Source organism: Fonsecaea pedrosoi (assembly GCF_000835455.1).
Source record: "Fonsecaea pedrosoi CBS 271.37 unplaced genomic scaffold supercont1.1, whole genome shotgun sequence".
NCBI lineage: Eukaryota > Fungi > Ascomycota > Eurotiomycetes > Chaetothyriales > Herpotrichiellaceae > Fonsecaea > Fonsecaea pedrosoi.
In genome coordinates, this window is record NW_013550615.1 from 4,667,754 (window position 1) to 4,693,610 (window position 25,857).

General features: G+C 52.4%; 12 protein-coding genes across 12 annotated transcripts; 8 read left to right on the plus strand and 4 right to left on the minus strand.

Moving 5' to 3' along the window:
* Positions 1-378: 378 nt before the first annotated feature.
* Positions 379-1,599, minus strand: Z517_01683 (uncharacterized protein; the record flags this gene model as incomplete). The annotated part of the gene is made up of 2 exons (XM_013434642.1): positions 379-1,149; positions 1,210-1,599. The coding sequence occupies 2 exons, from the start codon at positions 1,597-1,599 to the stop codon at positions 379-381; spliced, it is 1,161 nt and encodes a 386-aa protein (XP_013290096.1).
* Positions 1,600-1,683: 84 nt separating this feature from the next.
* On the minus strand, positions 1,684-3,651 carry Z517_01684 (uncharacterized protein; the record flags this gene model as incomplete). Its single annotated transcript, XM_013434643.1, has 2 exons — positions 1,684-3,270; positions 3,322-3,651. 2 exons carry the CDS (start codon positions 3,649-3,651, stop codon positions 1,684-1,686), a joined length of 1,917 nt encoding a protein of 638 aa, XP_013290097.1.
* Positions 3,652-5,120: 1,469 nt separating this feature from the next.
* Positions 5,121-7,040, plus strand: Z517_01685 (uncharacterized protein; the record flags this gene model as incomplete). Its single annotated transcript, XM_013434644.1, has 1 exon — positions 5,121-7,040. The coding sequence occupies one exon, from the start codon at positions 5,121-5,123 to the stop codon at positions 7,038-7,040; it is 1,920 nt and encodes a 639-aa protein (XP_013290098.1).
* A 468-nt stretch (positions 7,041-7,508) lies between these two features.
* Z517_01686 (uncharacterized protein) lies at positions 7,509-8,364 on the minus strand (the record flags this gene model as incomplete). Its single annotated transcript, XM_013434645.1, has 4 exons — positions 7,509-7,700; positions 7,792-7,922; positions 8,187-8,286; positions 8,320-8,364. 4 exons carry the CDS (start codon positions 8,362-8,364, stop codon positions 7,509-7,511), a joined length of 468 nt encoding a protein of 155 aa, XP_013290099.1.
* A 690-nt stretch (positions 8,365-9,054) lies between these two features.
* On the plus strand, positions 9,055-10,088 carry Z517_01687 (uncharacterized protein; the record flags this gene model as incomplete). The annotated part of the gene is made up of 3 exons (XM_013434646.1): positions 9,055-9,153; positions 9,225-9,391; positions 9,449-10,088. The coding sequence occupies 3 exons, from the start codon at positions 9,055-9,057 to the stop codon at positions 10,086-10,088; spliced, it is 906 nt and encodes a 301-aa protein (XP_013290100.1).
* Positions 10,089-12,752: 2,664 nt separating this feature from the next.
* Positions 12,753-13,467, plus strand: Z517_01688 (Ras-like protein; the record flags this gene model as incomplete). Its single annotated transcript, XM_013434647.1, has 2 exons — positions 12,753-12,930; positions 12,953-13,467. 2 exons carry the CDS (start codon positions 12,753-12,755, stop codon positions 13,465-13,467), a joined length of 693 nt encoding a protein of 230 aa, XP_013290101.1.
* A 766-nt stretch (positions 13,468-14,233) lies between these two features.
* Positions 14,234-15,061, plus strand: Z517_01689 (uncharacterized protein; the record flags this gene model as incomplete). Its single annotated transcript, XM_013434648.1, has 1 exon — positions 14,234-15,061. The coding sequence occupies one exon, from the start codon at positions 14,234-14,236 to the stop codon at positions 15,059-15,061; it is 828 nt and encodes a 275-aa protein (XP_013290102.1).
* A 185-nt stretch (positions 15,062-15,246) lies between these two features.
* Positions 15,247-16,303, minus strand: Z517_01690 (uncharacterized protein; the record flags this gene model as incomplete). Its single annotated transcript, XM_013434649.1, has 4 exons — positions 15,247-15,435; positions 15,470-15,686; positions 15,737-16,178; positions 16,234-16,303. The coding sequence occupies 4 exons, from the start codon at positions 16,301-16,303 to the stop codon at positions 15,247-15,249; spliced, it is 918 nt and encodes a 305-aa protein (XP_013290103.1).
* Positions 16,304-16,947: 644 nt separating this feature from the next.
* Positions 16,948-17,969, plus strand: Z517_01691 (uncharacterized protein; the record flags this gene model as incomplete). Its single annotated transcript, XM_013434650.1, has 2 exons — positions 16,948-17,687; positions 17,771-17,969. 2 exons carry the CDS (start codon positions 16,948-16,950, stop codon positions 17,967-17,969), a joined length of 939 nt encoding a protein of 312 aa, XP_013290104.1.
* Positions 17,970-18,594: 625 nt separating this feature from the next.
* On the plus strand, positions 18,595-21,273 carry Z517_01692 (uncharacterized protein; the record flags this gene model as incomplete). Its single annotated transcript, XM_013434651.1, has 4 exons — positions 18,595-19,204; positions 19,488-19,943; positions 19,990-20,319; positions 20,396-21,273. The coding sequence occupies 4 exons, from the start codon at positions 18,595-18,597 to the stop codon at positions 21,271-21,273; spliced, it is 2,274 nt and encodes a 757-aa protein (XP_013290105.1).
* A 748-nt stretch (positions 21,274-22,021) lies between these two features.
* On the plus strand, positions 22,022-22,864 carry Z517_01693 (uncharacterized protein; the record flags this gene model as incomplete). The annotated part of the gene is made up of 1 exon (XM_013434652.1): positions 22,022-22,864. One exon carries the CDS (start codon positions 22,022-22,024, stop codon positions 22,862-22,864), a length of 843 nt encoding a protein of 280 aa, XP_013290106.1.
* A 589-nt stretch (positions 22,865-23,453) lies between these two features.
* Z517_01694 (ribosomal protein S12) lies at positions 23,454-24,088 on the plus strand (the record flags this gene model as incomplete). Its single annotated transcript, XM_013434653.1, has 2 exons — positions 23,454-23,939; positions 24,023-24,088. The coding sequence occupies 2 exons, from the start codon at positions 23,454-23,456 to the stop codon at positions 24,086-24,088; spliced, it is 552 nt and encodes a 183-aa protein (XP_013290107.1).
* Between the last annotated feature and the right edge of the window lie 1,769 nt (positions 24,089-25,857).

The following is a 25,857-nucleotide window of genomic DNA, read 5'->3' on the forward strand; positions in this document are numbered from 1 at the left end:
TAAGTTTGTCGTTTCTTTCCGCTGGGGTTTCCCACCTCCCCTCCCAGTGGATCGTAGGATAGATGTAGTCCCAGGCTCGTAGACTACGCGAGAAAAGTGACAATGAAAATGTGTTCTTTTTTTTTTTTTTTTTTTTAATTTTTTTTTTCCCCGAGACAAAAGAAAAAGACAGGACTCTCTAACAAGAACAAGACAGGGCCTGGCCATTTAGAAATGGCGACCAACAGGCAGAAAGTACGCCGCCATATTCACCCCTTACACAACCCAGCACAGCCCCCAGCACGCCCCGGCCCCAGCCCTAGCCACAACGTAACATATCCACTCTCGAAAGAAGGGAGAGCAAAAAAAAAACAAGACAGACAAGAAACCGGTTGACGTCTAGAGGACGCCGACCCGATCGTCCTTGTGGACGGTCGGGCCGGGACCGTCCAGCGCGGCAACAAGCGACGCGGGCGCCGGCATGTTGGCCACGACGGCCTCAAACCCCCCAAACACGTCCTCCTCTGACTCGACGCTGATGTCGCGCCGGTGAAACATCCCGTCCCCGTACTGGGGCACGCGGATGGCAAAGGGGCCCCGAGCCGCCCTTCGCGCGCGGCCCACCGCCTTGCGCTCCGTGATCTTGGCCGAGGTCTTTAGTTGAAGGCCTCGGACGGCCGCGAGGGCCGACTCGGGGGCCCGCAGCATCCTCAACACCTGGGGGAGGGCGTAGAGGTGCTTGACGACGATGTCGTCGGGAAGGCAGAAGGCGTGGACGGCCACGTCGGCCAGGATAGTCGACCAGACCTCCATGCATGAGTCGCGCAGGTAAAACGACTCTTCGCAGGTGGTTGAGAATCGGACGGTGTGCATGTTGGCCAGTACGAGGTGGTACTGGGTGCGGCAGTCGTAGAGGAACTCGACCACAGGGCGCAGACCACGGGCTCTCCACTCGTTGCTGAAGCGCATGACAATTTCCGGGTTGAGACGTGCAGCGTTGGCCTCGTGGACCAGGAAGTTGTTGGTGGCGGTGACCAGGAGGAGTTCCATGTCTCCCAGAACGCGGGCTTGGGTCGCTGGATCGAGAGACACGAGAGTGCGAGGCGCGATGGCTGCGGCGCTTTCCTTCATCCACTCTTCCACTTTATCCGCCTCGGTAGGTGGTTGTGACTGTTCAACTTAATTAGCCTGGCTCAAAAAGTCATGTTTGAATGTAGTCCCAACACTTACCACAAAGGGATGTTTCAAGAAGTCTCCAAACCTCTGCAGGCTCGACTTGCGTTTTTTCTTCTCTGATCCTTGAACTCGTGTGGGTGTACCATAATTCACCTCCTCGGAGTCAGGGCGTTTGTTGATCAGGTTCTTGATTGGGGTCAGTAGGGGTAACTTGGACGTCTGGCGTTCAGGTCGCTCTGGTGGAGGTGGAGGTGGAGGTGGAGGCAAACAGAAGTTGGGAAACTGTTGACGGATGGAGAAGGCAATGTCTTCAGGGACGGTGGGTGGAAAGCCACGAAGATGATCTGGTATTTGTCCACGGACGGCAAAGAGAGGTTCGGGCGCAGAGACAGCAGGAAGAATGACAGGAGTTTCAGTGGATGGATTGTCCACAAATGGATTCATATTAGCAATGCTAGAGTACGTGATCGCCCTTTTCTCAACCATCAGTTTGTTTCCATTGCCATCGCCTAGCTTTGGGAAGACACCTTACGAGAGTGGTGGTTGTTCTATCTTTTGAGGCTCAGCTGCGTGTGCGCCAAACTTGTCTTGGTGTTCGCGGACAGGAGAGAGCTGATGTTTGACGGGGACATCTTTTCGCTTGATACGATGAGCAGTCGGAGCTTGACAGTCTGGCTTGAAATCTGCTGAGGCAACAGTGTTCTTGGAGGTTGCAAGTTCTGGTTGACGGAAATGTGCCAGGCTCGCGTGAGTTGAGAGAGACTGAACAATTTCGCCAGGACTCAGCGGCAGAGGCTTGTTGTAGTCCATGATGGCGCTTGATGCGAATGGTGTGAGGTCAATGGTTCCGTCAAGTCCAAATGGGGATGGTTGTTGCTCTTGCTCGACTGGTGAGTGGGTGCTGCTGATGGTGTTGTTGTTGGGGGACGCGAGCGAATTTGGGACGGTGGGTTGAATTTGAATCGCAATGCTATCAGCTCTGGGCTGTTTTGCTTGGCTAGAACCCGACTCAGACCGAAAGAAGTTTCGCATGATTTCCATCCAACTGTTGCGTGAAGACTCGCGTTTCTGCCAGACCGGTGTAAGGCTGCGTCGTACAATCGATTTCTTCCTCTCCTCCACCACGGCCTCTTCATCCCCAGGAAGATTGATCTGTGACGAGTGCCGCTTGCGAACCCTTGGGAGCCATATTGCCCCGTCCAAAACTCTGGCTTGCCGGTTAGCAGCGCGTGTCCTCTTGCTCGGCTCGGAGCTGTCACCATGGGGGCGTCGGGCAAAATGTTTGAGACTGTCTGAGAGTTTGCGCTGTCTCTCTGCTGACTTGTGATGCTCCGCAGGCTCTTGTCTATCGCATTTGCTCAACTCTTTAGCCGGCCCGATGTTACCAGCGGTCACAGGGCTGGGAGGATCTGACAAGTCACGACTTCCAGGGGTCTCACAAAAACCAACATAAGTTGGACTCGACAGCACAAGCGACTGTGGCGAGCTTCCTTCCTGAACATTGTGTTCCTTGCTCGAAGACGTATCTTGTGTGGAGCCAATCTGTCGAAGAGTGACGATTTCGCCGTGCCCGCCTCTCAGGTTAGGTGTTTGGTCCAAGAACGGCTGATGGGAAGAGAGCATCTCGAAAGAGACCAAGAGGGCTGGATCGACGTCTGCATCAAGAACAGACGGATCCACCTCAACGAATTCTTGCTGCGAAGAGCCACTTGCTGATGTTTCGGTGACGTGCGATCCTCTAGCAGTGCTTGACTGTTTCAATGTCACTTGCTCAGGGGTTGGTGACGGCTCCTGCTCTGATGCCAACAAAGTTCTGGTTCTCTGATGGGAATATGTGGTGGAGGGGAGTCGGTACGAGTTCTCTTCATCTGAGGGCCTGGCTTTGGTGAAGAAATGACTCTGAGGATACTCGACTCTTCTGTTCTCGTTGTGAGAGATCTCTACCAGCGCATTTCTTTTTCCAGTCTCTTCCGCTTCCCGGGCTCGTTCTACTCTTTGGGCTTTCTCGGATTTGAAGATGAAATTCTGTGCCTTGAGTTTGCGAATGTGGAGCTGGGTGGGTTGCTGCAGGACAAAGCTTCCCACTTTCGGAATAAAGGGGTTGAGGGCGTCATCCTGTGAATGGTGTCAATGTCATTTTCCCTGGTGTAAGGATGAGGGACTTACATTTCGGTGTCTCCAACTGTGACGCCACGAGCGCCAAACGTCTCCATCATCTCCTAAGCCGGCTGCGGTTTGTTCATCTTCGAGGAGATCTTGCAGTACACTTGTGACATCGGGGAGACCTGCATATCCATATCGCTCGAGGATCAGACTGTACACCTCTTCCATGCCGAAGGAGAAAGGATAGACAGGCACAACGCGCTCACCAACTTCCCGCAGGAAGAAGCGGCATTCTTCTTCGTCGAAACAACCAAGGTCTTCGATTCTGTTCAAGTTGTTGAGCAACGGTGAGGGGACTGTAGCCGTCAGGATGCGACGACGCGTGATGTCCATGATGGTGGATACAAAGAACGCAAAAAAAAGTGCGCAGAAAAGAAAAAGAGAGCAAGCACAGTAGCGTGTTAGGACATGATGCGGACAATACAGGGAGTTTCGACACGATGACAACAAGGAAATGATGGCGCCGACGGAGGCAGGAGAGGAACGAGTGAAGCCTCACCCAACCTCCAGAGATGACTTAAATGAGCGTTTTGGATGAGATGCAGAGGGAGCAATGGGTTGAATTCGTCTGAATGATATCTCGCTGCCGGTGCGGTCACAGTCTCGTGCCAAGTGTCACCGGAAGAATGTTTTTGCGTCCCGGTTCCGAAGGCAACGACAAGACCATGAGCAAGTCATCCAACAGGCACGTGTTGCAAGAGAAGATGACCGTCTCTTCATTGTCCAGTCCAGGTGCTTGGTATTGTCAAAGGCAAACTGTTCACTCACAGACTCTTCACTCAATTCAATTCATGCTGAACACCCGTCCCCTTTCAGCTCGGAGGACTTCACCGTGTCATTTACCCCACATTGACCGGTATTGAGCTTGTCTCATTATTGATGTCTTCAGTTCACCTGATTTTCACAACGAAGCTCCTCCATTCAGGACCCAGCATGGCTGGTCACTCACAGCGTGGTACAGTGCTTACCCCGTATAGCAACGTCATACTGCCCGACAAAGACATACTCTGCGAGTCTGTCATTCCCAACCAGACATTCAGACCCATCACCCCATTACGCTGTTGCTTCAGTGGATGAGCAAACATGTCGTGGAAAGGGAGGGAGTTTGAGATCTGGCTGAAGTCGAAAGAAGACTGCTCTGAGCCAAGGCGCTAAGTCCAGGTCACATGTCTCCCCACTCTCCACCTCCTCCTTGAAAGGGGCAGCCTCACGTGACGAGCGAGATTGCCGATATTCATATCCGAATCTGCGGGGGACTACCGTCCACAGCGCGGTCTGACCTTGATGGTTCCTCCATGACGTTTTCTACTCCCCAAATAACGTTCTCAATGGCCGCCACTTCCTTTTCCCTGGCGCTATGCATTGCCTGGTTGGTGACTGATCAAATTAAAAAAAATGCCCAAGGAAGCGGATCTGGACCTGCTCGGGATAACACCACAGCCTGCCCTTTCAGGTTACTCCATACATCTGCACACCCACCTCCAGTTCTCACAGCTGCCTGCGGCAACGATTTCGGTGACTGGTTCGGGAACGGTCCTGCTCCTCGCTTCGTCTTGACGCTCACTCTGCCCGGCGCGCCGGGCCTCCAGATATCTGCCATGCCCCAAAGCCGAGCATCACTTCGTTAGAATACAATTTGATAAATTGACACTCTTCTTCCCATTCATTTGTCTCAAAGTCATCAACCTCGTCCTCATTGTGACAACCCTGACAAAACTCTACGGTACCTCGTTTGTCTACCTCTGTGTATCTTGACTGCGCCTCCACTTCTTGTCCATCCAGTTCTCCAACCACATCTCAAAATGCCGGCAGAGATACCCTTGTATGATATTGTGATCATAGGTGCTGGGCCAGTGGGTTTACTGCTTTCAGTATCACTGTCACGATGGGGTTACAAAGTCAGACATATCGACAACCGACCAGTTCCAACAGCAACCGGACGAGCCGATGGTATTCAACCGCGGTCGCTTGAGATCCTCCAAAATATGGGACTGAAGCGAAAGATCATGGCTCATGACCCCGCGCGAGTTTTTGAGGTGGCATTCTGGGACCCATCACCTGGTGGGAAGATTGTGCGCACAGGTACTTGGGCCAGTTGTCCAGACTTCCTAGACGCCCGGTATCCCTTCACGGCGCTTCTTCATCAAGGATTGATCGAGCGAGTTCTCATTGAAGATGTTGAGAAGAACGGTACCAAGGTTCAAAGACCCTGGACGATCACTCGGTTTGAGACCAACCACAAGAACCCGGAATATCCAGTCGAGGTAGACCTGAAGAACCTTGACAGCAACGTTACCGAGACCGTCCGAGCGAAATATCTCTTCAGCGGTGAAGGCGCGAAGAGTTTTGTGCGTGAGCAGCTGGGTGTACAGATCCGACACAAGGACCCAATCTCCCATGTTTGGGGGGTTATGGATGGCGTTGTCCGAACCAACTTCCCCGACATCAAAATGAAATGCACGATTCACTCGGATCATGGCAGTATCATGGTGATTCCGCGCGAAAACAACATGGTCAGACTCTACATCCAGATTGCCAGCTCCACAGATCCCGACTTCTCTCCTCGGAAGACAGCCACTGTGGAGCAAGTTCAGGCTGCTGCCAAACGTATCTTCCAGCCTTATTACTGCGAATGGGACCGTGTCGAGTGGTACTCTGTCTACCCGATCGGTCAAGGAATCGCCGACAAGTACACTTTGGATCACCGCGTCTTCATGGGAGGCGACGTGTGCCACACACACTCCCCCAAGGCTGGGCAGGGTATGAACACGGCCTTCCACGATGCCATCAACTTTGCATGGAAGGTGCACTTGGTAGAATCCGGCTTCGCTTCACGAGACATACTGTCTACCTACGAAGTCGAGCGACGCTTCATTGCTGAGACACTCCTTAATTTTGACAACAAATACGCTGCACTCTTCTCGGCACGACAACCCACCGCCTCAGAAGTGGACGACGCGCACAACCATGGCCAAGGCGAACACAAGAACGAATTTGTCGAGATGTTTAAGGCCAACTGCGAATTCACTGCCGGATTCGGGGTTGCCTACAACCCAAACATCTTCAACCACTCCATCGAGCATCCTTTCCAGCACCCCCTTATCATCACCGACAGCCATAAGCTGCGTCCCGGTCGGATCATGCCACCCTCGAACGTGACCCGTGTGGTCGATGCCAATGTTGTTCATCTCGAAAACGAAATTCCGTTCAACGGGTCGTTCCGCCTGTTTATCTACGCGGGGCTGTCGCAGTCGCCCAAGAAGGGCGCACACAAGGCTTTGGCCGACTTCGCTGAGAACCTAAGTGCAAAGGACTCATTCTACTCGAAATTTGGAAGCGAGGACCGCCGAAAAGACAACCACCACGACATGGATAATCCGCACTCTCGATTCTTCTCGCTCGCGTTGGTGATCGCCGCCAGGAGACCAGAAATCGAGATCTCCGACCTTCCCGCCCTGTTTCGAGATTACTCTGGCCGGGTCTATGCCGACGACCGCAGGGACATCAAGGTCTTGGACGCCAAAGCTTCAGCTCACGCCAAAGTCGGGCTGACCGGGGATGAAGGCGCCGTCGTGGTAGTGAGGCCCGACGGACACGTTGGCATTGCTGTGCGCCTAACCGAGGGCCCCGGCACCGTGGAGGCCCTGGAGGGATACTTTAAGGGCTTCACTGTCCGAACGGGCTTGGGCGGTGGTGCTGACAGGCTGAAATCGCAGTTGTGAACAACGGCGCAAAAAGACATGCTAATGGAACGGGAATAATTCCTATATTATTACGTCCTTATGAGGTTATCTGCCCAGATATAGTCTCGGGGTTTTCTGTACGGTTCAGCTCATTAGCCCAGGTTGTTCTGTCTCGCGTGGTGGCGCTGCTTAGGTCAAGAAAGGGATTTGCTTTGTTCTCGCTATGAAACATCAGCTTTTTAATGTAGCGATAGGTTGTCAAAAATGGAATTGCATATTTAAATTTCCAGAATTCTTTTCTCCGGGCTTTAGTGCGTTCCATCTCTGCGTTCCTTCGTGCCTCCCACCTTCGTCGTTCATGAATCTGCGAATCGAAACATACCTGCCTACAGTATTTATATCCATACATAAATACATTCATCAACACATAACCGCCTAACGTATGTATATACGTAGGCATCCATCCCCATCCGTCGAGCCAGGCCTGGCGCCGCGGGAATTCCTCGCTCAGTCCTCGCCCTTCAACCGGGCCTCGATATCCTGCAAGTCCTCGGCGTCGGCAATCTCCAGCACGCGATTCACCTCGGCGGTCGAGCGCATCAACTCGACCGCCCCGGCGTAGCTCATCCGCATGTTGGGGTTGCAGTTCACGGGCAGGTAGTACAGCAGGACGTAGGGAACGGATTGGCGTCCGGAAGCCTGTGCGGTGGGGAAGGTAGTCATTGTCAGCATAATTCGTGATTCTTAGGATGCTCGCAAAGGAAAGCTGGAGAGAGCAGGGAGGACGTACCAAAGTCAACGGATAGCTCAAGAGGACGAACCGCGGAGACGAGTCTGGGAGTTCGTCGGCCAGTTCGAGCAGGTCGCTGTATGTGTCATCGGAGGAGGGTTTGATTTCTTGGGTCTTGGTGTCGATCTGATCTATATGATTTTGTAACGACGAGGCGCGGTTAGCCTCTGATGCTCATTCTGCGTGGTGAGAGACTAAGCAAACACTCTGATCAATCCAAGTCTCGCAAGGCCACGGTGGACTTGAGATCGGCTGCTTTGATCATGATGGTCCCACAGAGCGTGTTCCTCTGGCGTGGCCTCTCAATTCCTCAAGGCCGGCATCACCCTTCTGAAAATAGCAGTCTCAAGGAGGTCCACGGATATCAAGAGCGCATCCGGTTCAAGACAACTCACAAATTTTAGCCAGAGGCGTCTTCGCCCGGGACGTGCCTAGCCGGAATTTGCGCAGCTGATCCTTGGTCTCTTGCGAGAAGGTGTAGAGCCTCGACTCTGACTAGTTGGGTCAGTGGGGAAACAATAAGAGAACTATAGCGTAGGTGTTGCTTGTAGGATAGAGGGGCAAAGTGTTCATGTTCGAGAACACAACCCTAAGATGGGAACGAGCAGCAATACCATGTTTGTTTCACTGGGCCCCTCTTGGACTCTACCAGAACCTGCGCGACTAGGTCTCTCGTCTATCCCGTGTGATCCGGGCTGTTCGTCACGGAGAGTGATTCCGACAACAGCGATGTTGTGCTCTTTGGCGCTAGCTCTCTGGAGGGCTCAGCCTTGTCTGACGCTTGATCTTCAAGTAGTGGGGTTGCCTCAGATAGTAGGAGTTGACGCGAGAGTCCGCGGTGGATTGCGGTTCGATGTGAGGATTTTCTTAGCCGGAGATTCGCATCACTTGGTGCAAGTCCAGCGTCGCGAGATGATTTTATGGAATGGGTTGTCAGCGTTGGAGTAATTGAGATGTTGGACGGGCTGGCTGGCCGGTGGTCGGTTGATGGTGGGGCACATTCATCCTTCTGCCTTCTGTCGGCTTATGTATCAACCTGCGCCCTGCATTTCTGTCGGCATCACTCTCCTCAATGCAAAACTACCGTTGAAATACAACGGTCTTTCCCATTGCACCCATCACCCCTCGCTCGCTCCCCATCGTCCACGGCGATCAATGTTCTCTCGCCTCTCTCTAGTTGCTAGACACCTTATACGACCTTTGCCGAACTCCGCGCACCGTTCTGCCGCCGCCTTATCCTCGTCCTCGTCCTCGATTTCGAAGATGACATCATCTAAAGCCGACTCCAGCTCTGCGTCCAAAAATGGAACGATACATACGGCAGGATGTATAGTTATAGGAGATGAGGTGCTAGGTGGGAAGGTCAGAACACTCATCCGCAATGGTGGCTTGGGATAAAGGCAGGACTGACGCCTGTGCGCGAATGTTGTTAGACTGTCGACACTAACTCCGCATATTTTGCCCGCTTCTGCTTTTCCCTGGGGATGCAATTGAAGAGAATCGAGGTTATTGCAGACGATGAAGACGAGATAATAGAGGCTGCTAGGCGCATGTCTAAGAACTATGATTTCGTGGTAACGAGTGGTGGGATCGGGCCCACGTATGTCTTTCCAGCACTCCATCTTGAGCCGGCTGTGCATCCACTGACAAACTGAAGCCACGATGATATAACGTACAAGTCAATAGCCAAAGCATTTGGGCTTGAGCTCAAGTTGCACGAGCCCACCATGGCCAAGATGAGGAAATACTCTCGACCTCACAAATCACAGCCAGATTTCGACTGGGATAAACCTTCACCAGCCTTGACCGCGAAAATGCGCATGGCCCAACTCCCAACGGACCCTAATATCCCCGATGAGGAGCAGGTCTTGTTTGTTAAGGAGGATCTCTGGGTCCCAATCTCGGTGGTGAACGGTAACATCCACATCCTACCTGGTGTGCCGAGGATATTCGAGACGCTGCTGGACGGGATGAAGCCTCGCATTCTTCCTCGTCTGAAAGATCCCGAAGGCAAGGGAATGTATCGAATGCTCTTTAGCACTCCGTTAGCGGAGAGCCAGGTCGCACATTACCTTACTGAATTAGCTGCCAAGGTCGAGCCCAAGGGCATCAAGGTGGGAAGTTATCCTCGATGGGGCAAGAACAGGAATGTGGTGACGTTGGTGGGCAGTGATCGAGAATACATGGACACGTTAGAGGCGGAAGTGGCTGCGGGTGTCAGGGGCATGAGGATCGGAGTAGAAGGTGAAGATGATACCGACGATGAGACGGATGTGAGAAAGGATAAAGATGCATGACGCTATTCTAGAACCCTAAAGATCAACTTGTGTGTCGTTTTTCTAAAGACACCCTTCAAGATGGTGGTTTCTTTTCCGTTCAACGAACTACCTAAGCTCGATCCAGATCCTGTAAGCGAGGTCGTTACATGTGTCGCAGGCGATCTCATGCAAAATATTGCCTAGGTCGCCAGGATGCTACGCAAATCGAATAGAAGACGTGGGGAGATTTTCGTCAGAAGGTCGTGTCTATTGCATCCTTGGAAATATCAAGCAGCTAGCTTGCGAATGAAGTGACGAGGTGCCACACCTGGGAAACCACGTGGACCGAACACTCGCAGTCAATGCATCAAATGATAGCGTCGTGGTTGCTTGTGCCTTCATATTGGTGCATATCATCGCTCAAGCATGAGGGATTGCCAGTAGTGGCGCAGGTCCGGGTGGAATCGAGCAGACTTCAAATATGGGCAATTTTCCAGAATGTCACCCTGACTAAGTGGGATATCTGAAAGGGGGTTGACGATCGGCGAGCTGACACCCATCTTCCTCCACAGCTCTCGTACCTGTCATCATGTTCGGGCCTGCTGGGGCAGGAGGAAGATCAAATCGATACCACTTCTGCTCGTATTTCCGACGGTGTGGGTAACGACTGGTCGTGTTTGTCCTTTCACGGAATCCCCTTGCCCTCAAGAGCCAAGACGGACTGGTCTGTGGGTTGGTTTGCTCGCTTCTGCCAGGGGCTGGGTGGGAATAACAACCAGAGGCGGGAATGACGCTTGTGCTTGAACTCGTAGGCCAAAACGGTGACCTTTGCCATATGTACTCGTACTTGGCCATGTCGCTATAGATCCTGTCCAACAGAGGAGGCAGTGGCAACGCGGTATAACAGTTATCTCATGTTTGCTTCTTGCCCCTACCCGGCCTGGAGGTAAGGACTCGGTAGTGCGTAGCATGATGTCCCGAACGCCTGGAAGCCACAACGTAAGAGGAGGAAGGTTTCTGGGACGTTGACAAGGGATAGAAGCGCGGTGCTAGGGGAAGGCATGTTCGAGACGGCGTGTGAACGGGTGTGATGGGTGGAGGAGCCGCCGAATCAACGGCTAGTCGAGGCATTAAGTGCAAGTTTTGGCTGGAACTGGGCGGGCGGGTATTCAGCGGTTACCGCCCACCCGGTTTTCTTGGGGAGCCGTGGTTGGGTCAAGGTCACCAGAGGAAGGGGATGCATTTTCTAGCACTAACATGGGCACCACGCTAGGGGCCATGGTTCATTGCCTTGTTGGCCGCACTCCACCAACTGGTTGCCGGCAGCTAGGCGAGCGTAGGGGCGTTCGTTTTCGGTAGGGAATAGGGGGCAACGGAGGCTGTGAAGAAAAAACCGAGAACAAAAACACAGTTGATCGGGACTTGATCACCAAGGAGAGGCGATGAGGTGAATGCAGGCCGTAGGTGTATCCGCAAGGCAACAATGGCTGCGTAGAAAGAGAGGACAAGGCCACACCACCCCGAAAGTATAGCAGATCTGGCAAGCAATAGAACCTCCTCACAGGTAGGGCACCTGATGACCCTATCGCCGATTATGGTCTGTACTTGTAGTTTGGGGGAGTACCGAACAACTGCAAGTATTCACTAGCACCAAGTAACAAAGCCAACCAAGGATGGTGGAGGGCGCAAAGGCGTTGCCTGCGATCGGGTTGGCGTCTCCCTCGCCCTCTTCTTGTCTTGGAACAAACACATTTCTTCTCCCTTTTGCAACGGCCACCTTCCCCAATGTATTGATTCTTTGCGAACCGATAGTTTTGTTGTCGCGAGAACGAGCACGATAAGACCACCGACTAAGTCCGTGTTTGGTCAAACAGAATCTCAACCAACCCCTCTCCTATCGCGCATTCTCACACTCACACAAGATTCTCCTCAGCGGCTGGTGTGATAAAGTGGTTGCAGTGCCTCCCTTCATCCTTCCCACCTGGCCCCCTTGTCGGCTCCTCTCCCTGCGAACCCTTGATCCTGGTCCTAGACTAGAGTCTCAGTCCACATCCACACCACTTCAGGCCAGCCCATTCCTAGAACCTCCCTGGCGTACTACTGCCCTTGACCCAAACTCTCCACTGTTCATTCTGCGAGCACGACTCACCATCGCTGTTTCCGTCAGTTCCTCGAATCTTGCACGACGCTTCTGAACCTTTACCCTCCAAACTATCCTCAACCGAGCCTCACAAGCGAACGCGAACCCCTCGAAATATTGCTGAGCTATCGAAACCTCCGTCTCTTTTCCTCCTCGCCTCGTCTACAGTCACCTCGCAAGTCGCTGTTACAAAGCGCTTCAACACCTCTGTTTCACTTCAAGCTGCCGAGGACGACCGATCATCCACCTGTCTCTCATTCTCCTCCTCCACCACCACTTTCCGTCGATCCTGATCACTTTGCCCGCGAACGGAACCCGTCCTCGCCTGCGCCCTTGCCCTTTTCGTCGGACGCCCTTTGGCCGGGCGCTCCTGTATCGCAATTTTGCAGTCTGAGCATCACTTTGCCAGGATAACGCCACCCTTGAACGTTTTTGGAATACCTGTCTCTGGGCGAGGCTTTTCATTCCGAGACCCCGAGCTGTGGCTGTAGCTCTCTGTCATGGCTTCAAAGGTGCTTTGACCCCGATTTTACACATTTCCTCTTCGTATCCTACAGGAGAGAATGTCACAACTAACGCAACCGTTGCAGTTTCTGCGCGAATACAAGCTGGTGGTGGTGGGAGGTGGTGGAGTGGGCAAATCGTGCTTGACTATCCAACTGATCCAAAGCCACTTTGTCGACGAATACGATCCCACAATTGAAGGTTCGCATGAATCACGAAAGTCATCAAACTCTGGAAGTACGCTGACATATATCTTCAGACTCATATCGCAAGCAATGCATGATAGATGATGAAGTTGCCCTCCTCGATGTTCTGGACACGGCTGGTCAAGAAGAATACTCGGCCATGAGAGAACAATATATGAGGACTGGCGAAGGGTTTTTACTTGTCTACTCGATAACCTCGCGACAGTCGTTCGAAGAAATCATGACTTTCCAGCAACAGATTCTCCGAGTCAAGGACAAAGATTACTTCCCCATCATTCTCGTGGGCAACAAGTGTGATCTTGAGTCGGAAAGAGTGGTTTCGAAAGAGGAGGGAGCTCAGTTGGCGAGACAGTTTGGCTGCAAATTCATCGAAACGTCTGCAAAATCCCGAATAAACGTTGACAATGCCTTCTACGACCTCGTTCGAGAAATTCGAAGATATAACCGAGAGATGTCAGGGTATCCCGGTGGCGCGCCTGGTCTTGGATCCCTAGGCCCTGGTCAAAAGATGGAGATGGATAACCACGCAGACAGCGCAGGCTGCTGCAGCCGGTGTGTGGTCATGTAGAGGAACGGGGAAAGCTTGAAGAAGAGGTCACCCATGGCGCAATACCCACATCTCACATCCCACAAGCGAATGGTTGCTGGGGCTCTTTGACCGCGCGGAGTTTAAGAGTGCATATGTCTCTCGTGGAATGAAACTGGACTAACTGGTTTGGCTTGCATTGTTTTTCTTGGGGTGCTCAAAAGTCGTTGAGAATCAAGATTTCTTGAGGCTTGCGCCGCAAAATTGAAAGATTATCTTCTTCTACATATTATTTGGGAGGTTGAAAAGGCAGGTTTTGGCAGTCATGGAGGATGATTCTGCCACGGCGTTTGATTCTTATGGGATGCAAGTCATACACCAGATACAGAGAACAGGCATCCCACTGCGGACAAGACGGATGGGGAGGGAGATTACTGAAGGCAGTCCACTAAGTCTCGCCTTTCTCCCAGAATGAGATCTTCGGTATTGAAACGCAAATGACGTGGCTTTGAACCTTGACCGTTGTTGTTTTGTTGGATACCTGCCAACGTAGATGTCGCGCCAGTCGTGATATGATATTCTGACTGACTACCGAGTCCAGCAGCAGTGGTGGTGGTGGTGGTGGTGGTGGTGGTGGTGGTGGTGGTGATGGTGGTGATACTTCGACCAGCTCCTCCTGCGCATTGTCCATTCAAAATCCTCATTGGTTCCTCCTTCACTAACCTTCTATGGCTTTTCCTTGTTACCATACACTTCCGCTCGTGAAACTTCAACTCCCACATCACAAATACATCAGCCACTGACCGAAATGGCATCAAAGTCCGGAGTTGTCACTGATGAGCAGCCTGAGGAAGCGTCCAAGCCTAGCGCTCTCGCCTCCAAGCGCAATGCCTTTTCAGAACTCATGTCACCCAAATCCAAGCATCCAAAGCAAGAGGACTTCAAGCACACAGGCAAGCTCAGCAACCCAGGCGATCCACGCAACGGCCTCCTCGCGTACATTTTGGAGCCGGCCAAGTTCCCCTCAGATATTGTCATTCTACATAATGACAAAACAGTCCTGGTTCGGGATGCATTCCCAAAAGCTACAGTCCATCTACTTCTTCTACCACGAGACCCAGCGAAACAAACTCTCAATCCGCGTGATGCCTTGGACGACCAGGAGTTTCTGGACATGGTGCGGACGGAGGCCTCTGCAGCCGTCAAGCTGGCGGCATCCGAGTTGTCCAGGTTGATCAGTCCTTACTCGGAAACATGCAAAGCACGCATTGCTGCAATGGAAAGCGAGAACCCTCCAGACAATCCACCGCCTGGACGAGACTTCACCAAGGAATTCAAAGTAGGAATCCATGCGCATCCTTCGATGAATCACCTACATATCCACATCATCAGCCGCGACATGCATTCGGATCGACTGAAGCACCGGAAGCATTACAACAGCTTCAATACCGACTTCTTCATCCCACTAGAGGATTTCCCGCTCGCACGGGATGATATCAGGCGCCAAACAAGCTATCAGAATGCCAATCTGACAAAGGATTATAAGTGCTGGCGCTGCGGAAAGATGTTTGGGAATAAGTTCACACAGCTCAAAGCTCACCTCGAAGACGAATTCAAAGCATGGAGAAAGGAATAATCTCGTCAAACACTTTTGTCTGGCAACAATGGACAGAACCTGCCGAGTGTGTTTAATGCAAAGTTATCTTCTCTGAAGGTGACGGCTTCATCTTGTTTCAGAGCCAGAATATCTGTCTCTGCCACGGTCGCGGCTGTAACTTCTCACTGGCACAATCCGCTCTCGCCGCGCAGGCTCACTGTCACCTACATCCACGAAAATTCTTCCAGGGTGAATGACTTCGGACTCATACCGTGTTTTTGGACTGCGGTTGTTGCGCTGTCTCGTATTGGTGGTGTCACCTTGCCGAGATCTGCCACTCTCCGAGTGTGCCCGCGTAACTTCTCTTTCTTCACGTTGTCGGACAAACTGACTAGCTGTGGTTGGACGTCGACCTGGAGTCAGTAAGCTGCCAGTCCTCGATCTCACGTTACGCCTGGCGATGCCTCGAATACCACCGCCACCGCCACCTCGACTATCGCTGGAGCTGCCATGTGCACTTCTTCCACGACCCCCTCGGCCTCCTAACCTGTTCAAGCAGCGCTTCACTAGTTCATCGGTCTCAAACACATCTCTCTCGATCCTGCGAATCTGAATACGTTGAACCTGAGTCAACATGTCTTCGACAGCGGATCTACTTTGCCACCTAGCGGGAGTTAGTCCAGTTCGAAGTGCAGTCGCTAGAACAGAACCCACCAGATGAAACGATGGGCAAGATCGGTTTGATAGTAATGAGGCTGATGCTCGGGAGCAAATCCTGCTTCGGCCAACTCCATTCGACCCCTTGTCTTGGTCTTATCTGGTCTGGCACGGGGTTTCTCTTCGACATCACTTTCACCCCAGTAGTCGCCCTTCTGGACCTGCTCTGCGCGCAATGGATTTCCTATAAGGAATGGCCGTTCGATATTCTTGAACTGTTGCCATATCTTATCGATTGACGACTGGAGAAGTTGGGCCACTTCTCGCTGCTTTCGCGTCCGTTTGCGCAGCGAAGGAAAGACACCATACTGGTCCCCTTCGCGGCATCGATAGCGCAGGAGAGCTCGTTCTTCTTCGATCTCTTGCCGAAGGTTGCCTAACATAAGCGGGATGGCCGTGTCAGCTTTGCGAATTGTTGATATAAGATCTCGATACACTCCTGCAACATGATGAGATTCGTGGCAGAAGCTGTTCTTTCAGACTCATTTACGCACCCAACAAGGTTGCCAGTGTGATGGCAAAGGAGATGAATCCAATGATTTGAGATGCTAGAGCGATGCTCATGCTGACATTCCGAAGGGTGTCTACCCAAGTATCAAGCTTCCATACAACACATGGATACCTCCTTTGCCCTAGAACTTGGATGCAGCAAGCCACAACTGAACTATCCGGATAACACCAAATCTGGAGGAGCGTGTGTACGTGCTTCAACGCTTAGATTGACTGACGGTATAGTCTGAACCAAACACCAATGAGACGGGAAAGCCAACTCATCCGCACCGGCCGCGCGTGGTCAAATGTGAATCATTGAGGTTCCTGTCAATCTTGCTACAGGGGTTCGGCTGATTCGGATCCGGAAAAGTGTTCCAGGCTTACATCAAAAAGTCCAATTCTCCCCCCACAAGGCGGTTGCACCCGGCCACCTTCAGCACCGAACACCAAAAGGGAAGACTGATCTTCTCGTCGAGCCTCAGTATAGAGGGACTATCGGCACGAGCGAGATATACAGGGATAATTCTCTATCATCTGCATCGGCAACGGTGATTCGTGGGTCATTTTGCCATGACGGCATTCCTCCACTGATCATCTTGATGTCATGTTCACATGGCGATACAAGAATAAATCTCCGTCAATACCTTGTATCTGCAAATGCCTCAACAAAATCTACGGCCCTTCAGTAAACACTTTTCGCGGTCGAGTCGAACACCATGCCGGACAAGCCACAAGCACCACCAACCGCCTATCCTGCAAGCTCGCTAAAGGAACAAGACCAAGAAGGCGGTAAAGGACTTGATTCGAAGCTCGCGCCAAACGCCAACTGGACACAGCTCGAGTTTTGGGACGATGAAGGGAATGCTCCCTATCTGAGAGATTATGAGGGTCGTGGCCTGCTCAAGGATAAAGCGGCGATTGTGACGGGTGGGGATTCTGGTATTGGACGAGCCGTTGCTGTGCTGATGGCGCGCGAAGGTGCCGACATCACCTTCGTCTATCTTCCAGAAGAAGAGGAAGATGCCCAATGGACAAAGAATCAGATTGAGAAGGCAGGCAGGCAAGCTCAACCACTTACCCTGGATGTCACCTCGGAAGAGAACTGTAAGAAGATTGTCGAGGCACACATGAACAAATTCGGCAAATTGTCCGTCCTTGTCAACAATTCAGCCATGCAAGAGATCTGCAATGACATTGAAGACATCAATCTCGGGGTTGTGGAGAAGACTTTCCGCACCAATATCTTGAGCATGTTTGCCATGGTCAAATACGCCCTTCCTCATATGAAGCGTGGCTCGAGCATTGTCAATTCAAGCTCGGTTGCGGCATATATGGGCAATCCTCAACTTGTGGACTATAGCTCGACAAAAGGAGCCATCACCACATTCACGAGGAGCCTGGCACAGCAGTTGGCGCCTAAGGGTATCAGGGTCAATGCTGTTGCACCTGGGATCATGTATGTTTATCACAGCTTCCTTCTACAGCACCCACTTTCCTTCTCAACTCTACGACGTACTGACATTATCTCTACAATGACAGTTGGACGCCGCTTCAGCCTGCTACCAAAGGAAACCCACCTGAAGCAATGTCTGCGCTTGGAGTCGAGGAGGCACCCCTCCAACGGCCGGGAATGCCTGTTGAAATGGCCACGGCGTATGTGTTTCTAGCGTCACCTTTGGGATCATACTTTACGGGTGAAACCATTCATGGTACGGGAGGATTAGAGATGCAGGGTTGACTCCAGAACATATATATCCTAAGAATGTCACATTCAAGACAGACAGATATGGCCACATTCCAGGAGGTTTTTACTTTGCACAAATCTACCGTTATTGCACCGCATCACGGCAACGCAGAGGGCCAGGGGCTGTGCCAACCCAGAGACGAGGCTGTGAGGATGAAGCGAGGCGCTTTGACTGAGCCCGACATTCAGCCATAGCGACTCCCGATTTTCTTTGTAAGTGATTGGCACATTCTTGTCTCCTGGTTTGCTTACTGCCTTACATACATCCGTAGCTCATATCAGCTGAGCGACCTTATTCGTGGGACCTATGTGAGGCACTTTTGTTCTTGCCCTTCCTTGTCAACCTTGCCAGGCCACAACAAACCGTTGTCCTCTCTTCTTCAGCCTAACCTGCAGCTTTCTTTGCTTTCCTTTTTCTTCGGGTTTGTCGAGAACTTCATACTGCAAACTCACTTCAACTTAGCAGATCTGAGCTGAAAGACTGAGCATACTGGGGATGTCCATATTCCCGCGTGCGTATTGGTTGTTCAGCGAAGGCCTCATTCCCGCATGAGCACGGTCCTCAACATTCGATAGAGGCCTCCACAAAACAACAGATTCCGGTGGTCAGGCTATAAATATGTCCGCAAGGGGAGAGACTGGCGGCGATGGGGTGGACGTTGGTATTTCGACGCATTCGGACGACCGTATTTCTCCCCATGAGTACATTCCCACTCTGATCTCCTCCGGGAAAAGCGATGAACATGATCTCCAACACAAGGCACGTCAGAAACACCTCGAAAAGCATGCAGGGACCCGAGAAGACATGTGCAGACAACAGAGCACAGGCTACCACAACATTCTATGGCCCCTAGCAGACTTTGAAGCGAGTCGAGTAAATCCGAATACAAAGCGTGACAGTACCCTTGAAGGTCAACAACCTCGAAGGGTGCCCTTCGTGTTGGATCAGCCGCAGGTCGGCAATAAAAGTGGCGTTGAAAGCAGACATTTATCCAATCTTACCATTGCAACGCAGGAAATGGAAAGATCGAGGAGAACAAGCAATACAGAATCCGGAGACGTTTCAAAATTTCTCTTGATCGATAAGGTTGTCAAAAGGGCTCTCCAAGACCACAAGGGAGGCTGCGTTGCTTTTGATGTGGAGTGGACGTTTTTCGAATTCCTCGAGAAGCAGTTCGGCGAAGCAGACATCAAGGTCGATTCAGTTGTGACCCTCACTGGTTCGGTTTGTATGCGCAGGCGACAACTTGCGGTGATTACATCCGCACAACATGGCCGAGCAATGCCGTCTTTTTTCTTGGATTACTCCAGCATCTCTGGGAATCGTCCAGGGTACTATCAAAACGGGGTACGTTGTGCTTCATTTCTCTTTCCACAAGGCTTCAGTGTTGTGATCAGTGATCACTGGTGGAGCGAAAGCATACCCTTCCACGGCTCAAGGACGCTAGGTGGCTTTTCCTTGCCTTGCTTGATACTTCTTCGTTTGCAAGTTCTGTACTAACCTCGTCATAGGTCACGAAACCATCAGTGGGCATTTGAATGGCGAGCATTTGGAAATCGTGTATGAACTGTGGCAGAGGGTCGCGGTGAGGATTGATGCCACTGGGAACGAGGAAACAATACGGCACCTCGTTCAGATGCTTGCCTGGGCTGGAGCAGCGTTTCGATCTTCTCCCGGCGACGATTTCGGCGATGAAAAGGTCGACTATTGTCGTCCAATTATTTCTGATCCCCGCGACAATCGCAGCCGTATGGGATTCGTGAACAGACCACTGCCCACAAACATAGAGGCCTGTTGGTTACCACTCTTCTCGGGAGTGTCGATCGCCTACGGCTTTCCTATACGTCGACGACGGGATGAGATTGGACTCGAGATACCTCTGCAAATCCTCACCGCGCTGTTGGGCGCCGTTCGCGCTGTCGAATATGAGGGCGGCGTTGTCATCAAGGGATTTTTCCAGCATGATTGTACCTACTGAGAAGAGAGGTGATATTATCCAGTGGCATCTTCTAGCTAACACAAACTGTGAGCAGCGTCTCACATATCGTGACGGTCTCCTGCGCTGCCCGAAGCGAGCTTTGATGGACGAAGTCGACCTTGAATGTCTTCAGAAGACGCGTGCGGTGCTTGGTTGGTGCTCTGCCACACGCTGTTCGCTTGGTAGTCATGATGCCAACTACAGCTCCATCGACTACTCAGGCGCGGAAGAAGCCGGGGGGTCGATCAGTTTGACAGGAGGAAGCTTGGGCTTTCAGCAATTTGGCGTGGCACAAATCGACTTCAGACTGGGGCCAAAGGACGGAAAATGCCTACTTCCATCGCACTGGCCCTTACCGGAGCATAGTGAGTGAGGCAGAAAAGACCCGAGTTGTCCTCTACGACACATCAGATCAACGAGGATGGCTCGTACCGGCGTCAGAAGTCATCCTACACATGTGCCAACACCGTCACCGGCTCGAGCCGTTTGTGGTCGCCGGTTCATCAGTCCTCCTGCCTTCTCCCGAGACCACAGGACAGTCTGTTAAAGAGGCTAAAGAGGTACTCTTGGAAAATGAGTCGCTTACTCTGACCGAATCCTCGAACGAGAAATACACCTTGAGAGACCTCGTTTTGAACTACTGGTCACTCCTCGAGTTCCTGGTTGACCAAGACGTGAGAAGGGATCAAGCCCACGGAACGAGCAACCACTTCTCCCTACAAGAAGTGCTGCAAGGTTATGAATACAGGTCTGTGGTTGAGGAGCGCTCTCCTTTTCGGACAAAGCGGACAACCCTGAGAAGGACATGTGGTGGCTGGCCAGCCCTAATACGAGACGTCGACGCCGTGGTCCTTTTTGCCAGCGGATTCGAGGACATACTGCGTCCTCTGAACAACGACCAGCTTCAAGATATATGCGTCAAGTGGCGTTCCATGCCCAGAGAGATGAGCTATCTTGCTACCACTGTCAAAGTCCTAAGAGACCTTTACGAAGTTGCTGGCAGTCGCTCAACCAGAGAACACCTCACTTCGACTCGCCTACGATGGGTACAGGGTAAATCGAGTCTATTCGAGCCTTGCACCTCTCCGGGAGCGTCCAATTGTGACTGCGTACGCCTACAAAATATTGGGACAAGAGGGTTCTTCACCAACAAGCGAGTGGTTCCAGGGCCAGTCATTGGCGAGTTTGACCGCGGCGCGGTAATTTTTGGTCGGTCTACGCTCTTGGGGACAACCCATCCGTCTCGAGATGTTGAGCATCGGTGTCAACGAGAGCCCCTCCCCACTTTAGAGCCTCAGGTTCGTGGACCACCCCTCTGAACAGCGCTTATACTGGAGAGCACGGCCCTGCATTGCAGCCCTTCCTACCCAGGCCGCTTGAGGAGGGAGTATCGAGAACGGCAGAGGGTTTCACTGCTTCCAGAAGTCTCCCACGCAGCGAAGTGATCTCATCTGGTAGGCAGTGAGCCGAAGATTCCCTGTTCGGCAATTATTCATCTACAGAAATGGATGTCGTGGCGGCGCATTTACGGGCGACTCGATAGGAGCTGCACGTATATACCCATTATTTGGGTGCACGGTCATATGCTGCTAGTATATTTAACTATCTTTGATGGAAGATGCCTCTTCCTCTTTTTCTTCTGGTGGTTATTCTGCCTAGCTGGGTGCCTGGAGCTAACACATTTTTGGCACATATAAGTATACAAATCAGTATTTCGCCATCTCCAAGCGACCCGCCGTGCCCACTTAGGTCCCTTATCGACAAAAAGACACGCCCTGCAGACTACATGTATATGACCAATATGCGTCAGGGAGCGGTAGAGAGTGTGGTAGAGACACAGAACAGGGATTCGGTATTCTTTCTTGTCTTGTTTGGATTCGCTTGTTCGAGTCGTGCAAAGTATACCAAGTATATATATATATATACCACAAACATAACCCTGAACTTCTTGGTCTTTATATTTCTATACATCTTGGACAGATTTTCTTTCGATATTAGGAGAAATTCCAGACTCGAAAACCCTTGAGTTTTGAGATTATTGACGACGACGACTTGCACACACAAACCATGTCTATCTCGATGTCTAAATCTGAGCCTGCGCCTGAGTCCGTGCCTCTTACACCAGGAATCCACCTCTTGACTGCCTCGACGCCCGACGCCGCGGCCATACTCGACGGGATCGTGCACATCCATGCCTCGTGTATCTTGAATGATGGCACGCTGGCTACGTTTCTGCCTCCGCTGTCGCACGCGCAGATCTATCGGTGGTGGGAGGAGCGGTTGAGAGAGGTCGGGCGCGGCGAGCGACATATTCTCATTTGTCTGTCGAGCGTCCGGGAGCGCACTGTGACGACTACGAATACGCCCTCGCCGCCGTGGGACGCCAATGGGAGACCGTGGCCTGTCATACTGTCTCCCTCGACAGGGTCTCTTGGAGGGACCAAGATCACTACTACGAGTACGCCCGAAAATCCCACATCTACAAACCCCACGAACCCAGAGCAACAGCAGGAGCAAGAGCCAGAACCAGAGCAAGAACATCTCGACCTCTCCGGCGTCGTCACGCTCGCGACGCCCTTCTCGCAGACGGGGCCCTTCCGCGCCCTCGTCGAGAAACTCTTCGTCTCCCCACTCCACCGCCGCCGCGGCATCGCCACGCGGCTGATGGCGCGGCTCGAGCGCGTCGCCGTCGCCCACGGCCGGTGGAACCTCATGCTCGACACCGAGGTCGGATCCGGCGCCGAGCTCGTCTACCCCAGGCTCGGGTACGAGAGGCTCGGCGTCGTGCGGGAGTACGGGTTTTCGCCGCGCGACGGGAGGTTGGTGGACGAGGTGTGGTTCTGGAAGGATCTGAGGGCTGTCAAGGACAAGGAGACGAAGGAGAAGGAGAAGGAGAAGGGATCGGGATGAGCCCTGGAAAAGAGCACGAATTCCTCTCTGTGTCACGCTGAAAGGCGGGAAATGGAGGCAAGAGATAGAGAGGTTCGGGTCGATAGGGTTTAGTCGGTGGAGAATACGGGAGTTGGGTATTGCAGGCAGTTAGAACCAGATCTTGCTGTAACGCACTGACGCTCTTCTCTTGGAGCTCTCTGTTGTGAGCTTCTTAGAGCATTCTGAGAACTAATATCCCACATTCCCGGTCATGGAGTGGCATGCACGCCTCTCAAGTGGTTGTTTCAGCTCTCCATTTATATATTCTTCTAGAAACAAATCGAGATGGTCCCTTAGAGATGCGCCTAACGAAATCCACGAAGAACCCTGAGTGCCAGAGTGTATAACTACCTGCGTTCGAAGGGGGGACGGAAAAGTTGAGCGACAAGGCTGCGGCCCAATTAGGCTTAGTGCCTTGGAGGTTCCAAAGTCGTTTCTCCTGCTGCAGCTTCGAATTTCAATGAATGCACTACATCAACAATTTCTTCGCATAGCTCCCACTCCGCGTCTTCGTTTCTTCTCTCCCCCCTTTGCGACCCCGTACCACTCGACCCCCCCCCCCCCCAAGATGCATACCGTCCCATCGATTCGTGCCCTGCACGCTCTCCGCGCCCTCACGCGCCTCACAGCCCCGGCATCCAAATATACACCAGCGATCTCCCGAGCTGTATCGTCTTCGCTGCCGCTGCGTCCGCACCATCGGGCGTTCTCGACGACTCCCTCCCTCTCCGTGACGCTCAACCAGCTCCGGACGCGCCTGGGCTCACGCAAACCCAAGAAACTACGCCACGCCGTCTCCCCGGCCCTCAGTGCCGCCAAGCGGCCCGCCATGAAGGGCGTGTGCCTCAAGGTCGGCATCACCAAGCCCAAGAAACCCAACTCGGGCCAGCGCAAGACCGCAAAGGTCCGGCTGTCCAGCGGCAGGGTCGTCTCGGCGTACATCCCCGGCGAGGGCCACAATGTGCAGCAGCACAGCGTCGTGCTGGTAAGAGGCGGCAGGAGTCAGGATTGTCCTGGTGTCAGATATCACTTGGTCCGGGGGGCTTTTGATCTGGTGAGTCTTGGGTCATTCGGTCTTTCGCCTCGTATTAGCGTGTCGCTACTGGGGTGGGAACGTTTTCTCACGCCGCTTTATAGGGAGGTGTACCTACTCGAATGACCAGTCGGTCCAAATACGGTACCAAGAAGCCGAAGACGACATGATGGCGGTCTACGCTTTCTGGGGTTGATGCTTGAATTTTGGGGATCTGGGGTCAGGGATCGGAGGGGCGAGGGAGTGGATGGGAGTTGGGGACGTAAGGAGGAACGGAGTTCCATCCTTCTCCCTCCAAATTGGTTGTGCTCTCAAGCAACGATCCACGCTCTGCCAGCCAGATGGAGCCTTGACAACCCGATCATCTCCCTGTCCTGGGGTTGTATACAAATCACAGCCTTTGCGCGTAGGAAGTCACGGGTTTTCTCTCCAATCCTACACCTACCAAACTTTCGAGGCACACCCGCTGCAGAGATACAGCCTCAACCCGTCTTGGACCACATCTATCAGCACATCCAACACCGACCGTCCCTTTTATTCACTCCAAATCAGCCAATGGGACCACCACTGACTGCCGTTTCCTTGGCCATCTCTTTGTCTCTGGGCACGCCGATCTACATGCATGTAACACACACTTGGACGAGACAACCAATCCATTTTCGCTTGGACTTGAATTTGTCCAGGAGAGCAGGTCTACCCTCACAATATACAGCCATCTCGTGGACTTTAGGAGCACCTCAATCCTCCAAAGTTGTGCGGATATCAGACACCCCCTTCCTCCGCCGACCTGGACAGGCAGGGGGATGAAACAGATTGCTCCCTCAAGATATCAATTGGAAGGAGAGAAAGGATGGATGGATCATAACCTACAAGGTACTCATAGATATGCACCTAGGTAGGTGGTGTCTAAGGCAGTCCTCCCTCCCTAAGGGACATAAGGATGTATGTATGTATATTCTCAGAATAAAGAATTGAATATTCAAGAGCCGAGACTATACGTGTAGCTGTAATTGAAACATATCAATAACGTCGTTTCGTCCCTTTACCGACTATCCCTGGTTTACCCTATATACAATACAGGGCGCTTGCGGCAATGTGCAATGTGCAATGTGCATTCGCGCGTTCAAATTCATTCCTTTCCTCCTAGTGTGGTACAGTGCAATTCCCAGTTCCGGTCCCGACTTGACGAGTCGATCACTCCAGCTCTGATCCATCACAATACAATACGAGATGAGACAAGAACCTCGCCTCGGTCTGGACTGCAACACCTTTTCGGCTCTGCCCTGCAAATGTGTTCACTCTTGCCAATGTCCAAATCCTGGATTTCCAGCCCAATCGACCAACCAACGCCCCTCGAATGCAAAAATAAAGGAGATAAGGCAACTTTTCTCTACACAGTCCCAACGTTCCTTTCGTTCGTCTGATAGACAGGAGATCCAGTGCCCGTCAGTCTCTCGCGGTGCGCAAGATCACTCGAGTATCTGTCCTGGGGCAAATTTCCAAGAGAGGCAGTCTGACAAGGAGGAGGCCCCGAACGGTGTTTGATGGTGAAGACGTGGCCGTGAAAAGTATGGATACATGCAAAGTCGTTACGGAGCTCGGGCATAATGAGAATGTCCGACGGCCAGGTTGCCTGAGAGCAGCTGCTCACCCAGAGTTCTCCGGCTTCGAAGGCCTTTCAGGCCTTTTGTACCAATTCTCATCTTCGTCACGAGTGAGCCCGCGTTCGTGCCAGTCCGCAAGGCGTTCCGCCCATGAAAGCAACTTGCGCCTCGTCCAGGGAATCCTCATCAAAATAATCGTCAAAACCGACCCCACGCTAAACGATATGGATGCATATTTCAGGATCTCCCATGACAGGGAAACGCCCGAGTCTGACTCGTTCTGCTTGTCGCCGTCACCATTGCCATTTCCATTATTGTTACCTGGATTTCCAACA